Below are 17,189 nucleotides of genomic sequence, written 5' to 3'. Positions count from 1 at the left end.
AAACTATTATAGTATGATTTAACCAACATTTTCACCCTAACTCTAGTGATTGCAGAGGCACAATCAGTGACCTTCGCCCTTCTGCTGAGATCTGTCAAACTTGCCAAACGAGGTGTTGACAATACCTGCCCTCCCGTTTTGTTGTTTCTTTCAGGAAAGTCCTGTCATTTGCATGGTCCTCAAACTTTATTATGGATATAATCGTCATACACGAACTTTTGGATGTTTGTTGCCAGCTGCCAGATCGTCTATGAAACACAATCTAGACGCACATAATCTACACACAAAATACAATATCTGTCACCGCAACCTTGCAACCAATAACCCGATCTATGAATGCGTGTGTGCAGCTGCTCTCTGCACAGGCATTCCTTTAAATTTAAGTTTGAAGCAAAGATGGTGTGAATCACCTGAAAATTGTGTTACAGTAAATGTGTTTTTAATTGTCACTCCATTGAAAGTAGCATATCACAAATGTAATTACTGTAAATTCAAGAAACTAGATGTTTGTCAGTCATAACACTTTTGAACACAAGAATAAGTACTATTTGGATTTCGTTGTCCACACCTATTTGGTGGGTTTGAATGTGATTTGAAAATATAGTTTAAAATCCATCCATCCATCGCTTATCCTGCATACAGGGTTGCAGGTATAGTTTAAAATTTAATAAATAATTACATGAGTGATTAAAATGTGTAGATTAATGATACTGAGAAGACTGAGGTGAAGCTGAAATCAAATGAGAGATCAAGTTATGTTGAAGTCTTTTTTTTTATTCAGTTCAGACATCAAATTTGCATAGTATAAAACACAAATATTATTAAAACAATTTTTCTACATTAAACATTACACATTACTGAGCAGTGCAAAGAAAATTTCCATTGGTGCTGATAATGCAACACTGTTAAGCTTTCACAAAGAAAATCCCTTTCTAAACAGACTAAGAAATGTAATTGATGTTGACAACTTCTACAGGTGAGTAATACTGAGGAGATGGCTTTTATTCCTAATGAGGTCAGGTTGCTGCTCTTCATCGTTCCACTAATGCAGTCTTTTGAAAATGTCTTATTGGTGACGTAACTGAGTACATACATGACTGCAGATTATATAGAGAAAATGAGACTTGAAAAGGTGCAAAGCTGACATTACATGAATCCCAAAGAGTTACAGGTCCATTGCTGGACATATTTCAACACAGCTGTCAGTAATACGAATTCCATACCATCCTGCCCAGAACTGTGTGTCCTTGCCTCCGTGGATAAAACGGATGTATCTCACTCCTGGTCCATAGTTCTGGAATACATGGGTCATCTGAAAAATATATATCAGTAAGTCTAGAGTTGTCCTTGGGCTTTGTACCTCCTGTAAACATCAACATAATGATAAATGACCGGAGCTCTGTTCATACCTGGATCCATTTCTCCTCATCCCACTGCTTTAAGTAAACAGTCTCAGGGGCAAATGTCTGGACAGGTCTCTTTCTTTGATTCAACAACTCTACACGGATCTCGTATTGACTGCCACAGTCTGTTCTCTGTGAATACCTAGAATAAGACACACAGAGACACACAATCACGTCCCGTCGTCCACACTGATGCTTAGTCACTGATTTCTTTTAGGCATACAGTTTTTTTTTTTTTTTAGACATACTGTTTTAAGTAATTTTAGACCTATTTCCAAGCTGCCGTTTTTATCTAAGATTTTAGAAAATAATCGTTTCAACTCAGTTAATCTCCTTTTTGAACAATAATGACATTTTTGAAAATTTTCAAATCAGGTTTCCGCTATCTACGCAGTACTGAGACCGCTCTGATCAAGGGCACCAATGACTTGCTGCTTGCAGCTGATTCAGGCATGTGCTCTGTTTTAATTCTTCTCAACCTAAGGTCAGCTTTTGACACTGTGGACCATGATGTTTTAATTAGCCGTGTGAAAAACTATGTTGGCATCAGTAATGTGGCCCTGGATTGGTTTGTCTCCTATCTGTCTAATAGGTAATTTTCCATGATCCTTGGAGAAGCCTCCTCCTCTCATGCTCCTCTATTTTGTGGGGTCCCCCAGGGGTTGATCTTGGGGCCACTGTTACCATATCCATGTTACCCCTGGGGAATATCACTCACACTCATAATATTGATTTCCATTTTTATGCAGATGACACCCAGTTGTATGTCCCGTTAAGGCCTGGTTCTTTCGATGTCTCTGGTATTCCCTCTTGACTCGCTGAGATAAAAGCCTGGATGTCTAATAACGTCCTTCAGTTAAACAACACAAAATCAGAAATCATTGTTTGTACCCCCATCGGAACCAGCACTAGCTACCTCAAAAACTTCACCACCTTCACCACTGTCTTCTCGGATAACATTCAGAAAGAAGCTCGCAACCTTGGTGTCATTTTTGAATCAGAGCTGTCTTTTGATGCTCAGGTGACAAAAGTAGTGCAGTCCTGTTTTGTCCAGCTGAGAAAGCTAACTAAGATTAGACCATTCCTTTCCTCTGCTGACTTAGAGAAGGTAATCCATGCCTTTATTTCTTCAAGACTCGACTACTGCAATGCTCTGTATTCTGGAATTAGTAAGGGAAATATTCATAGATTACAGCTCATTAAAAATGCTGCAGCCAGGCTTTTAACTTGCACTAAGAGGAGTGACCACATCACACCAATCCTAGCTGCCCTTCACTGGTTACCTGTGAGTTTTAGAATTGATTTTAAGATTTTACTACTTGTTTTTAAGGCCCTGAATGGTCAGGCTCCTGCCTACATCTGTGTACATTTGTTAACGCCCTACAAGCCAGACCGTTGCCTGAGATCCTCTTGCAAGGCTCTACTAATGGTTCCAAAGTCTCGTCTTGTCACTAAAGATGTCTGAGCCTTTTCTGTTCAGGACCCTCAGTTGTGGAACTCCTAGCCAGATCTCAGGCAGGCAAACTCAGTGGCCTCTTTTTATTTATTTTAATGAATTTATATTTTTACATATGTTTGTTTTACTTTGTAACTTGGTTTCCTCTACAAATAAAATTATTACTATTACAACAACAGAGTGTTGAATGTGCAATTGGATTCATGTTTTTGATTCTATTTTGACACATTATGAAAACAGTTCTCATAGAAGTTTAAGTTATTTTAGGTTTTTCTTAAGTACAACAGAGATTTGTGTTGAATGTAAGAAGGAAGGATATTATGTCTAACGACTGTACAGTAAACACAGCACACTAAAAAATACAGGGAGTGTGCATATTTTATAGGGTATTTCTGCTTTATTATTTTGTTCATCAGTTAAGATAACCCGGTTCTTCAAATCTCAGCAATTAACTTCGTTGGTTCAACATTTTTATACTTGACAGAAATGTTGGCCATAACTACAAAAATAAGTTCAATAGTCCTTTTAAAATCAACACAAATCAGTCACAGTACTTGATATGTATTTTTCTTACCAATCAGATATTTTGATGTCTGGCTGGAAGTGATCCATAAATGATGGGTTATAACCTTCTTTCTCCAAATCAATCAGCTGCGACTTCCTGCACATGCTGAACAACAAAAAAAACATGTTTTAGCTACTTCTTAATATGAATGTACTATATAAAATGGATGCCCTATGTTTTCTGCATCCCTCCTGGTGAATACTCACAAGTAAGAGGTCACAAAGTTTTTCTGGACTGACTCATCTGGATGGGGCACTCTAATGCCATGTACTTCCCATCTGTCACCACCATTTTCCAAAATCTGCCAGCCATTCAGGTCTTCTGTAAGAACAAAGAGGAAGACTCACTTAAATGATAAATTCCACAACAAAGGTTGTGAGAGAAATCATGTTGTAATGGTGTTAATGTCACTAACTGTTGAGTAAAGTTAGTTTTGTGGCTTCTTACGTTCTCCTCTTGGATTCTTGAGAAGATTTCTCCTCTTCTTGCACAAGAAGTAAAACAACCTCCAGTCTCTGGGTATTTTGGAAGCATTGCGGAGGTGATATCCTTCTCTTCTACATCTCTCTCTCCACAGAGTCTCACTGTCAACCACTTCTTTCCATTGACGGCACACTAACTGACAAATACAAACCACCTGATCAGGAGGAAGATTCAGGAAGATCTCCTCCAGGATCTCCAGAGGAAAAGGGAAGAACTGACAAAAACAAAAAGAACACTTGATAAGCTCAAACTCTGGATAATCACTTTAGTTTGAAGCAATGCCCCCTAGTGCTTACATAATAATAGAATCTAAACCACCTAATACCAGTGTTACCGATACCATTAAACACACACAAACGGTAGGAATAATACAATAATTTTTAAAAGCTATAGAAATGTTACAGCCTGGGACAATTATTTTTCGGATCTGATTTTATTTTTCTGTGGTGTGTACATACTTACTCCACAGTCCATTATAAACCACATAATAGATTTAGTTTACAAAGGCAAAGAGCCAGATGAGGATCAAGTATTCTCTCACTTTGTTAAATTAGCAAATTTAGCAAAATACAGTGTGGGAGAATAACATTACATGAAGTTACAATCCAACTAATGTTACATATTTTACAACAATGACAAGGGAAACATGTTACTTCTCTCGGGGATTATGGCCTATTGCCAAAACTGCCAGTCAGCAATAAAATCTGACCCGCGGCCAGATTATAGTGCTCTGATAGCAGCAAAAAAACCCATAAATAAATACTTTGATAGCAGTGCTAAAATAGATCTCAGTCATGGTGGCAACATTTACTCACATAATCACTTCCTCTTTTGTGGTTTTGACAACAAAATACAATTGTGTGGACGTTTTTGTTTTTTGCAGCAATGCTTTATTTTAAGTTGAAGTAAGAGTTTTTACCTTGAAAGAAATCTTGAATGACAGTAGAAATTGTCTGCTTGAACCTCTGAAAAAGCAGTCAGAAAACGCAAGTGCCCTAAATGTCCTCTGCCTGAAGATACTGGGGAAATGAATATAAGCTTCCATATGTTGAAGGATGCAGATCAAACACCAGAACGCACACACTACAGCACATGCTTTTTAGTGAGCATGTGAAACATTCGCGTCATAATTAATTTGTTGAAGAGGAAAAAAAAACATCTGCATGTTGTCTCAGCATTATACAGTTAAAACAATTTAACAAAACTTTTGTTCCTTGGTTGTGTATATTTTCTTTTTTTTATGATTTCTGTTTTGTTTGTTTTTCCCATAGACTGTATAAAATAGGGTTTCCTCTTCTAAAGTGAAAGTGGGTCCTTCAGACTGAACGTGCGCCTCACCAAAATAAAACAGTCTAGCCTTACAGAAATCAAAGAGATCAGCCATTATCAAATATTTAAAAGTTTCAAGCAGCCGGATAATTAGAAATGAAGTCCACAATAACAGACGATTTAACAGGTTGTGACATTTCAATTTGGTTGACATATAGGCTTTAACATAGTTCCCCATGCACATGTCGAAAGAATTTAGACTGCATGATCTTAAAAGTGTTAAAATGAAACTTGCACCAAGTGATAGTTGGTTGTAATCCACTTAAATTTTCTACTGGCTGCAGTTATGTGAAGCTCCGTCAGCATTGCATATACTTTGTGTTGGGATGTCACGTAACTTAAAGCACTTACATCTTCCTGTGACAGCGACGTTGACGACACACTGTGTCTTGAGCTGTGAGTTGCACCCATCTTCAGCTTTCCTCTTCATGCCTGGGACAGACCCAGACTAGCGACGTTTTTACAAGCAGGACAGCCAAATAACATAATTGTCTCCTCTACATTAACATGGATACACTAACATATAATGCCTTATATAGCCACCATGTGTATACGGCCACAATTCTTTATTTCCGACCTCACACAACACGGAAGTGAGATTTAAGGAAACGACAAGCGCTCCTGTGCTCTGATTGGCTAGTAGTCGTCACTTCCATTCCTCCTTGTGATTGGATGCTAGCTATGAGACTTTCCCATAGGTCAGGGCCGTGAAATAGGTCTTTCCCAGAGCCCTTCAAAGAGAGAGTCGCGTCAGTGGGTCCAAAAGTCCAAAATGCTTCATCGTCACGTGGTTCATGGAGACCGCAGATAGTTCCCGTAAGTCCTAGTCGGGCAACTGAAAATGAGTGAGAGAATCAAGATTAGACAGATGGTTAAATAGAGATCTTTCTCTGTTTGGTCGCATTTATGTAACCAAAATGGAAAGCCTTCAAGATGCATTTACTTTTCTCTGTTTATCCCCAACAAAGCTGCCAAAACCATCAATACATTAAACTTTGATAACATCTGGAAAAGAAAACGCCATTATCTGAAAAAAGCGACCATAGTGAAAGACTATGGAGATGGTGGGCTACAAGCCATAGACTTTGATTGTATAAATGGAACCTTAAAGACTAAATGGTTAAGATGCTTAGCAAACAGAGCAAACAGTAGAAGCTTCTGGTATTGTGTCTCCAGGGAAGTGTTTAAGGTATTTACTTTTACGCTGTGATTTTGATGTTCCAAAACTTTCTATGAAACTGTCTGCATTTAATTCACAAGTTCTGTTATATTGGAAACTACTGTACGAACACAATTTTACTCCCCATGATGTACCCACCTGGTCCCTGTATTTTAATGAATGTATGGAAAACAACATTTTGTCTGTCACACATTTACTGGACAACTATGGAAATGTTTTATCTTTGAAGATTTTGGTACAAAATTTAATTTCCAGTGCAATCGTAAACATTGTGATGTATGGTTATCCAAAGTGTCCCATCTGCCTTCCTTTTAATGTCAAAAAATGCACTACCTCATATGTTTAACCCCCCCTCTTCTTCCTTCATTGATGATTGCTGGTCACCAGTTCTGCATTAAGTCTTTGTCAAACAAAGTGTTCTGTGATCTCTTTACTCTGACTTTATACCCAATGCTACACAGCCGAAATGCTGCTTCTCTTATTTTCAATCATTCTTCTCTGAAGAAACTACAGATTTCTTAAAGTTACCTTTATCACCAAAAGATAAAGAGCTTCACTTCAAAGTATTTAATGACATATATCCTTCAAGAGAACTCCTCTCACGTAGATTTAACTTTGATCCAACTAACTGTATATTCTGTGATGAGGACAGAGACCACAGATCATCTGTTTTTCTTACTGTTTCTTTATCCTTTGCTATTTTATTTATTACCTATTATCATTTCTTATTATCATTATTTTACTTTATTTTCTTCTCCCTAAAGTTGTTTTTGTCATCTTACGTGCTCTGTTTCCTGTTAGCACTGATATTTTTGTGAATTCTGACTATACCAATAAAAAAAATCAAAAATCAAAAAATGAATGAGAGAAACAACAAAATGGCGATTTTAAGCAAATTTTGGTAATTTATACAATAAAAACGTTGGTTTATAATATTTGTATAGCACATGTGTATATAGTTACATTACTATTTTTTAAAAAGGAGGACATATATATTTGACAGTAACAGCTACAATCACCTACCTTGTTGACATTTTTTGGCTAACCTTACATTGGACAATGTGTTCCTCTTGAAAACACGTTTAAAATTCAGATCAGATTTATCTTTCTAACATTCCTTTTAGTAATCCCATGGTACCAGGGTTAATTGATTTTAATGACTAATGTAATGTAATTATGACTTCAGATAGAACAGACAGGTGATTATCAATGATTGTCATGTATTTAATAAATCTCCAATAAACTCAGAAATCAGCATGTTAAGTAGTTTGTGCCTGTGTACTGTCTTACAGCACGGTTTATTGTGCTGTGTGGAGATGCTGCTGCATTGGTCAGAAAAAGGAGTATGAATGGAGAGGAGGACAAAATGGTTGAATCAGGTCAACAGGAGCAAACTTTCAATCACGAAAGAGGCTAACAACAAAAAATATGTGAGTTACTTTTTCCACAAAGAAAGAACACATCACTGGCTTAATGTTTGGTTTATTAAAAACATCACTGCAGATAATATTCAGGCTCCACTGAACCCCCCTGTGATTCTTGTGCTGAGAGAGGGAGAACAAGAGAGAGAAAGTGTTAGACAAACCTACACATCTGTAAAGATTCATCCAGGTCATGGTTATCCAAGAAAAGTTGAATTTGAGCAACTGGACTATGTTGTAGTTTCAGAAGAAGTCCAGTTGCCCTTAATTCAACTTTTCTTGTAAACAGCTACAGGTTTGATGGAGACAGTTATGCATTGTTAAGTTTTGGATCTTCATTAACAGCTTTTGTTGCTGATGTTGGCATCAGTTACTAGATAGTTTGTTAGTTAGTGAATGTTTTTATTTTTTCAAACACTTCTCACACACAGGAACTATGTTCTATGAATTTGTACAAAGTAATTATGTAACTAGTGTAAACATATCCAGTGAGAATTGAGAGTTCACCAATATGGTGCATTCAGTCACTATGATGTATTAATGTGGGTAAATAAACCTGAATTGTTGTGTGGAAAATAAGCTCATAAGCTAAGAAGGGAAGAAAGAAGGGATGCAGACACTGAGAGAAGGGAAAGGGAACATTTTAGGGATGATTTCTTTTAAATGGTATATTATAATAGGCATTTACATTCCATTTTATTCCACTCAGTACTCTTTAGCATCACTGTTCCTCCACCACGAGTCTACTTCTCTAATATAATTAATGTTTACTATGAAGATTGTTTTTATATGATAGTATATTACTTTTAATGTTAGGGGTAAATCCCCAACCCCTCACAAAAATAAATAAATAAGGTTTTTAAATCTTTTATTCATACTCGCACGATTAATATATTGAAATACAATTAAATACAACTCCCCAAAAATACCTATTTTAAAATGAATCAATATGCTGCCCCTGTTTATATTGTGTGCTGCTAACTTTATCCATTGCCAGTATCATAATTTGTTTGTTAATTTGTTAACTGTTAATGTCCCTAAATCTTCTAATTTAATGGGGGAAATCCACTTCCAACATGTGATTGTGTTGTAGCGAGGGTTCATGTTTCTAGCTTCCCAACAGTGATTCGATGCCTACCCCCAAGCCTCACCTTTCAGTGGGCGACAGAGGTTGGCCCTGCGGCCAGTGTTGGGCAAGTTACTCAGAAATTGTATTAAGTTACTAGTTTTAGCAGTAACGTATTACTCCTCTAAAAAGTAATTATATTACTTTACTTATTATTAGTGGGTGATAAAAGTAAGTTACGTTACTCGTTACGTAACTATATAACTTTCACTACCCCCCCCCCAAAAAAACAGCAGTCTCTCCCATCTTTAACTAATTTCATATTCCTAACAGCAGCAATGAGCTACAGTTTTCACAAAACATACGTTTCTTAGCGCCACCAGCTGAAATAAAAAAATAAAGCAAGTAAATGCCAACTTTTGAACTACTGTTTTTCTGCACACATATTTATAAAGGCAGTATTCAGTATCTTTACAAAACGTTACGTTGCTTAACGCGACTCTCTCTCAGCGAGTCCAAGCATCACCGGTAGTTTTGTTCTGTAAGTTTCATGTTGCTGTGCTGCTTCAGCAGATGCTTCTTTAAATAAATGTAGAATTGTTCACGATTGAAAGCATTTTGCTGGTTTTTGCAGAGTTTACAATGGACGACAATGTTCTTTACATCTTAGACTGTGACACAATAATGGGGACACTTAAATCTGTGAAAAGAATGCCTATATATCTCATTCTCCATTCTTCTCTTAGCTTTTTGGCTGACAGCTGACCTGCAGCGCAGTCGTGCATTCATCTCAAGGATGGTGCATTCAGTAACACAGTAATGCAGCATTACTTGGATTAGTAATTGTAATAATATTACTGTTTTGTAAAAGTAATCCGTTACACTACTAGGTACTGGGAAAAGTAATATTCTTACAGTAACGTGTTACTGCACAACACTGTCTGCGGCTACAATCGTACCCAGCACGGTTAGCGGCCTGTTGTAGAGCTAACATCCAATCACCAAAGACAGCCCTAACAGCTAGCATCCAATCATAAGTGATGAGTACTAGCTAATCAGAGCACAGGAGGGTGGGACTTGTCGAAACTCTGGCAGGAAAAACAATTGCGTGGCAAAGACACATTATCTTTAACTCTAAATTTAACGAATGAACACCAATTGCTCTAAAAGGCCAGTCACTTTCTGGACCTCTGTGTCAATTGTCATACTTCCCACAAGACGTTTATTATTCTTATCAGTTGAGCGAGGATGCGCTTGTTATTCAGCTAAAGAACGTCAGTTTTGCTTCTGACTCCGCCTGCCTGTGCTGATTTCGGTATATAGCGGGTATCATTAACAACAAATCCTCCTATATTCTTCCTTAAAGAGAACTTCTGGTTCATGGGCAAAAGAACAGGCAAGTTCAGCCATTTCAACAAATATGGCTAGTTACTGTAAATTCAAGAAACAACATGTTTGTCAGTCAGAAGACATTTGAACACAAGAATAAGTACCATTTGGATTTCGTTGTCCACACCTAGTTGGTGGGTTTGAATGTGATTTGTAGATATAGTAAAAAAAATAATAATAATTACATGACTGATTAAAATGTGTAGATTATTAATGATACTGAGATTTAGAAAGACTGAGGTGAAGCTGAAATCAAATGAGAGATCAAGTTATTTTGGAGTCTTCTTTTATTCAGTGGGACATCAAATATGCACTGTATAAAACATATAGATCTCAATAATCCTATAACCCTAATTTTAAATACAGTGGTGGTGACTGACTTGGTCACATGAACAAAGTTTATAAAATATTTAAGAAAAAAAACAGAGCAGACACAGGACTGATAAAATTCAAAAGATAAAATGATTTCAAATCAAACAGATTATTTGATAACAACCAGCAATTTTTCTGCATTAAACCTTATTGAGCAGTGCAAAGCAGCAGTGAAAAGACAATTTCCATTGATGCTAATAATGCAACACTGTTAAGCTTTCACAAAGTGAATCCCTTTCTAAATAGTTAAGAAATGTTTTGATGTTGACAACATAAATAGGTCAGTAATACTGAGATGGATTTTATTCCTAATGGAGGTCAGGTTACTGCTCTTCATCGTTCCACTAATGCCTTCATATGAAAATGTCTTAGTGATGTAACGGAGTACATTTGCACAAGTGCTGTATTTAAGTACATATTCAAGGTGCTTATACTTTAATTGAGTATTTCCACGTTGCAACTTTATACTTCTACCCCACCACAATTCAGAGTCAAATATTGCACTTTATACTCCACTAGATTTGTCTGACAGCTTTAGTTAAGTTACTTTTCACATTAATATAATTCATATTTTTTCATATTCATATTCAGTGAAAACCATGAATCTCCAAATTTAGTATATAGATATTGATTTTATTGAGAAAATCCTCCTACTTCCTAAGCTCATTAAACAATTAAAACATACATATTTCACTAGAATTTTTGAATTTTCACAGTGTGGTATTAGTACTTTTCTTTAAATAAAGGATCTGAATACTTCTTCCATCACCAACAGGGAGGTGAAAAACTTGGGTGTCATGATTGATGACCAGCTGTCCTTTTCAGGCGATGTTGCTGCTGTCTCTCTGTCGTGCCGCTTTGCTCTATACAACATCAAAAAAAATCAGGCCCTACCTCACTCAGTATCCCACCCAGCCCCGGTACAGGCCATGGTTATCTCTCGCCTCGACTATTGCAATGCTTTCCTAGTGGGTCTTGCAGCTTGTGCAGTGAATCCCGTACAAATGGGTCAGAACGCAGCAGCGCGTCTGGTTTTTGATCAACCCAAAAGGCCTCATGTCACTACATTACTCAGCGACCTCCACTGGCCACCCGTGGCCTCCCAAATCAGATTCAAGTCACTAATGCTTGCACACAGAGTGAATACTGGGTCAGCACCATTCTACCTAAACTCCATAATAGAAGTTTGTTCCTTCTCGGCCACTACGCTCTTCCAACGAACGCCGCCTGGCTCTGCCATCCCTACACACAAAGCAATCTCAGTCCCGGCTGTTCTCATCTGTGACACCACGATGGTGGAACGAGCTACCACATGCCATCAGAGCAGGGGCGTCCCTCTCTAACTTCTAGAAGCTCTTCTGAGAACACTTTCACTTATAACATCTCTATCTCCTAACCTCTAACATGCGCTTCCTGTGCTCTCCTATCCCCTTACAATTGTCTTGTATTGATAGCACTTTTTTGTTAACTCCTACTTTCCCTAGCTATATACCCCATTGATGTGATATGTGCTATTAGTATTTATTTGCTTCTCTTACTAGTACATATTGACAGTTGTAGATCTCGTGCTGTATTTGATGCTTTGTTGATGCTTGTATGTTGTTCCTCAATGGTAAGTCGCTTTGGATAAAAGCGTCTGCGAAATGAGTAAATGTAAATGTTCCACCACCGGTTATCATCACTCAGCCTTTCAGTGAAGAAGACTGAGGCAAACAAGCATCAGAAAAGCTTTTCAGAGAGCCTGTTCTGCAAAGCTGCCTTAAATGGATAGTTTGAGATTTGTGAAGTGGGGCTATATGAGTTCCTTACCCATAGTCAGTATATTATTTGCAGTAGATGGCGGTCGGTCTGTCCCCAGTTTGGAGAAACAGAAAGTTCTACTGGCATGAAAGCTAACCAATGCACTGTTGTGGACAGGGTCAGGTACAAAATCTATTTTAGCCAACTAAAAGAAGGCCCACCGAAAAAACAAATCTACATCAGTTCAGGTGTACAATTCAAAATATTTTCAGTGCCTTACCTTGCCATCAGACATCCATTTCCTTTATACAGTGCACAGCTAAGCTGCTTATCAGAATGAATACTGAAGTTGTAGTTGTAGTCCCAAAGGAAATCGTTGTAGTAGTAGTGTGGTAAAGAGCTGAAAATAGCTCTTTACCACACACGGTGGGCCTTCTTTTAGGTGGCTAAAATACATTATCCAGCCAACCCTGTCCACTCAGTACATTGCATAGCTTCCATGCTGGTACAAATCTGTTTCTCCAAATAGCTGGCATGCTGACTGCCATCTACTGCAGGTCATACACTGACTATGGATAAGTACCTCATACTGACCCACATCAAAAATCCTTAACTATCCCTTTAATACTGCATGAGGCATACTGTCCTAACAATTTTCACAACCAGTTGTCATGCAGCAACACTAAAGGGCATACAACCTATACTGCTACAACTCATGACTCTTGTGCCACCAAATATGTGTGTGACTGCTCCTGTAAATGTATGTTGTCTCAAGGTGTGGATGTGGCAATTTGTTCAATGTAACATTTTAAAAAGAACATATTAGTTTTGCAGAGTATGGTAGTTCTTTTACAATTGAATAAGTGCAGATTATATAAGGAAAAAAACTTGGAAAAAAAACAAGCAAAGGCAGGAAGCTGACATTACATGAATTCCAAAGAGTTACAGGTCCATTGCTGGACATATTTCAACACAGCTGTCAGTAATACGAATTCCATACCATCCTGCCCAGAACTGTGTGTCCTTGCCTCCGTGGGTAAAACGGATGTATCTCACTCCTGGTCCATAGTTCTGGAATACATGGGTCATCTGAAAAATATATATCAGTAAGTCTAGAGTTGTCCTTGGGCTTTGTACCTCCTGTAAACATGAACATAATGATAAATGACCGGAGCTCTGTTCATACCTGGATCCATTTCTCCTCATCCCACTGCTTTAAGTAAACAGTCTCAGGGGCAAATGTCTGGACAGGTCTCTTTCTTTGATTCAGCAACTCTACACGGATCTCGTATTGACTGCCACAATCTGTTCTCTGTGAATACCTAGTATAAGACACACAGAGACACACAATCACGTACCGTCGTCCACACTGATGCTTAAGTCAGTGATTTCATTTAGACATACAGTGTTGAATGTGCAATTGGATTCATGTTTTTAATTCTATTTTGAGACATCATTTTGAAAATTTCTCGTTGAAGTTTAACTTATTTTAGGTTTTTCTTAAGTATAAAAGAGATTAGTGTTGAATGTATGGAAGAATAGCAAACATTGTGCTTATGTCTAACAATTGTACAGTAAACACAGCACACTAAAAAGTACAGGGAGCGTGCGTATTTTATAGGGTATTTCTGCTTTATTATTTATTATTTTGTTGTTTTGATAACTATTTCTATCAGTTAAGATAACCCGGTTCTTCAAATCTCAGCAATTAACTTCGTTGGTTCAACATTTTTATACTTTTTATACTTGACAGAAATGTTGGCCATAACTACAAAACTAAGTTCAACAATCCTTTTAATCAACACAAATTATTTTTCTTACCAATCAGATATTTTGATGTCTGGCTGGAAGTGATCCATAAATGATGGGTTATAACCTTCTTTCTCCAAATCAATCAGCTGCGACTTCCTGCACATGCTGAACAACAAAAAAACATGTTTTAGCTACTTCTTAATATGAATGTACTATATAAAATGGATGCCCTATGTTTTCTGCATCCCTCCTGGTGAATACTCACAAGTAAGAGGTCACAAAGTTTTTCTGGACCGACTCATCTGGATGGGGCACTCTAATGCCATGTACTTCCCATCTGTCACCACCATTTTCCAAAATCTGCCAGCCATTCAGGTCTTCTGTAAGAACAAAGAGGAAGACTCACTTAAATGATAAATTCCACAACAAAGGTTGTGAGAGAAATCATGTTGTAATGGTGTTAACGTCACTAACTGTTGAGTAAAGTTAGTTTTGTGGCTTCTTACGTTCTCCTCTTGGATTCTTGAGAAGATTTCTCCTCTTCTTGCACAAGAAGTAAAACAACCTCCAGTCTCTGGGTATTTTGGAAGCATTGCGGAGGTGATATCCTTCTCTTCTACATCTCTCTCTCCACAGAGTCTCACTGTCAACCACTTCTTTCCATTGACGGCACACTAACTGACAAATACAAACCACCTGATCAGGAGGAAGATTCAGGAAGATCTCCTCCAGGATCTCCAGAGGAAAAGGGAAGAACTGACAAAAACAAAAAGAACACTTGATAAGCTCAAACTCTGGATAATCACTTTAGTTTGAAGCAATGCCCCCTAGTGCTTACATAATAATAGAATCTAAACCACCCTAACACCATGTTAACACTACCACTACCATTGAACACACAAACACTTAACACCAACACAAAGGGCGGGAATAACAGAAACATTTTTAAAAGTTATAGAAATGTTATAGCCTGGGACAATAATTTCAGAGCTGATTTTATTGTTCTGTGGTGTGTACAGAGTTATTATTAAAATAGATTATTTTTTTGGTTGAAAATGAAAGTGGGATTTAGATTTGTGCTTTATAGTCTAATTGGTGCATCCAGATGGTCACTGTTGCCAAATATTAAGTCAAATATTTCATGACTAAACAGGTCATGATCAAACAGCCAACAGAGAATCAAACTAGAGAAATTGGGCAAACTTTATGTTCTCTGAGTTTAGTGACTGACAAGTTGCAAACGGTGCACAGTATTTGTATGTCTGGACCATAACATTCCATATTATACTGTATGATCTAACACAATGTGCAGTGAGGTTGCATTCAAAGGAAACCCAAATATGAGCTTTTTCATAGTCTCTCTATGTTGTAAAAAAAAAAAAAAAAGGCAAATTCCTTTTCAGCAACAAATCCAGCTCAGAGACTTCAAAAGATTATTTTCTAACTAGTGGCAGCTAGTGAAACCCTGTGACAAATATTATGTTCACAATTGTATTTTTTATACAATGTTATTGTGACTTGCTACAGCAAACTTTCAAATGATGAACGGATTGTTCTGCATGCATGAGTGTTACGATGATTGACGAGTTACCACTTAACATTAAAAAATTAGAGAGTAACTCAACCAGCATGAACGTACATATTCAATGTTTTGATGAGCGTCTGTCTACACTGCCAGGAATTCTACAAGAAAAAGTGACAAAACGTTTTAGGCTGCTGTAGACACCACATTGTGACTTCCGTGTAAGGGGGATCCAAGATGTATGTAGATAGAAATAGCTCATTCTAAGGTAGTAAAAACATAACTATCCATTATGTAAGGTCTTCATACACCACTGAAACCAATTATGGATCTTATATTGCATTTCTGACTACACACTTAACTTTTAACTCTGTCAGTGTCCATTGTCACTCAGCTGCTGCTTAGATGTTGTAGAAGAAGTGAAAAACAAAGGAAGCTGCGACAAAATTAATAGCATAAATGGTGGCCTAGTGGATAGCACTGTGGCCTCAAAGCAAGAAGGTCCTGGGTTTGAACCCCCGTTGTCCCAGCCTTTGTGTGTGGAGCTTGCATGTTCTCCCAGTATCTGTGTGGGTTTTTTCCAGGTGCTCTGCCCCCCTCAGTGGCAGGATGAATTTCGCAACATGTATGTGACAAAAAGTACCTTTCAAAAACGTGCAGACATATGGCCAACTTTCTCGTTTTTTTATTCTTAGTACCCTACATGATTAAAAAAAAAAAAAAAAAAAAAATCTATTTTAAGTTTTTTTTTTTTTTTTTTTTATTGTAGCCTGACATAAAGTCCGAGCAAAATCCTAAACATAAAAATCAATGAAATAGTGCAAAAAAGCTTGCTCAACAACCACAGAAAACAGATTTACTGCTGCTGACCTGTTGTGACAGCAAACCATGCACACTTCTCTTCTGTGGGTTTCCCCCTAGTTGACAGCAAGTCGAAAGACTTTTGATACACAGGAGTCAGTGTGTGTGAGAAATAAAACCTCTGAATTCTTTAATATTTAGATTTCACCAACTGCTAGGCTACAATAGATGGTTGTAACGTTAATCCACACACATACACAGCTACAATCCTTTCACACAGTCCGTAACATTTGTTGTGTTAAGACTGGAACACTTCACTACCTACTGCTGAAAACGTGTTTGACGACGCTGTTGCACATCGCGCTTTCTCTTTCGGGCCCCGGCGTCCGTCCATCGCTTTTCTCTTCATGTAGGCTATGGGACACTGCCGGACGATATACTCTTGCAATCGACTAGCCTACTATGTGTCGTAACTTAACGATATATAGTCAAAATAAAATTTGCTTGCTTACTATTTATGACCGCGAACGATACACGCCCTCGGAAGTGCAGCTCGGGTTAACGTTAGAGAAACAAATGTTATATAAAGTGAATTAAAAACGAATTGCCAGCGATTTTTCTTCTCACTGGAAGTTGAAGAGTGGGAAATATAGAAATAGCAGCACAATCATAACGTTAGAGCACAAGTTACTTTCCTTTTAAACAGGACG

The 17,189-nt window shown here is 37.6% G+C and overlaps 2 protein-coding genes across 2 annotated transcripts; both read right to left on the bottom strand.

Annotated features, from left to right (window-relative positions):
- Positions 1 to 753: 753 nt before the first annotated feature.
- LOC119905237 (F-box only protein 6-like) lies at positions 754 to 5,844 on the bottom strand. Its single transcript, XM_038722029.1, has 6 exons — positions 5,588 to 5,844; positions 3,872 to 4,121; positions 3,631 to 3,745; positions 3,434 to 3,529; positions 1,410 to 1,545; positions 754 to 1,312 (listed from the first exon to the last, which is right to left on the bottom strand). The coding sequence occupies exons 1-6, from the start codon at positions 5,645 to 5,647 to the stop codon at positions 1,166 to 1,168; spliced, it is 804 nt and encodes a 267-aa protein (XP_038577957.1). The 5' UTR covers positions 5,648 to 5,844; the 3' UTR covers positions 754 to 1,165.
- LOC119905236 (F-box only protein 6-like) lies at positions 754 to 16,981 on the bottom strand. Its single transcript, XM_038722027.1, has 7 exons — positions 16,805 to 16,981; positions 14,663 to 14,912; positions 14,422 to 14,536; positions 14,226 to 14,321; positions 13,591 to 13,726; positions 13,347 to 13,493; positions 754 to 1,165 (listed from the first exon to the last, which is right to left on the bottom strand). The coding sequence occupies exons 1-6, from the start codon at positions 16,886 to 16,888 to the stop codon at positions 13,347 to 13,349; spliced, it is 828 nt and encodes a 275-aa protein (XP_038577955.1). The 5' UTR covers positions 16,889 to 16,981; the 3' UTR covers positions 754 to 1,165.
- Between the last annotated feature and the right edge of the window lie 208 nt (positions 16,982 to 17,189).

The sequence above is a fragment of the Micropterus salmoides genome, unplaced genomic scaffold (assembly GCF_014851395.1).
Source record: "Micropterus salmoides isolate LMB-PRFRI ecotype aquatic unplaced genomic scaffold, ASM1485139v1 Ms_hic_scaffold_16, whole genome shotgun sequence".
Lineage (NCBI taxonomy): Eukaryota > Metazoa > Chordata > Actinopteri > Centrarchiformes > Centrarchidae > Micropterus > Micropterus salmoides.
The sequence above is the reverse complement of the archived record's forward strand: the minus strand, read 5'-3'. Positions and strand labels throughout refer to the sequence as shown.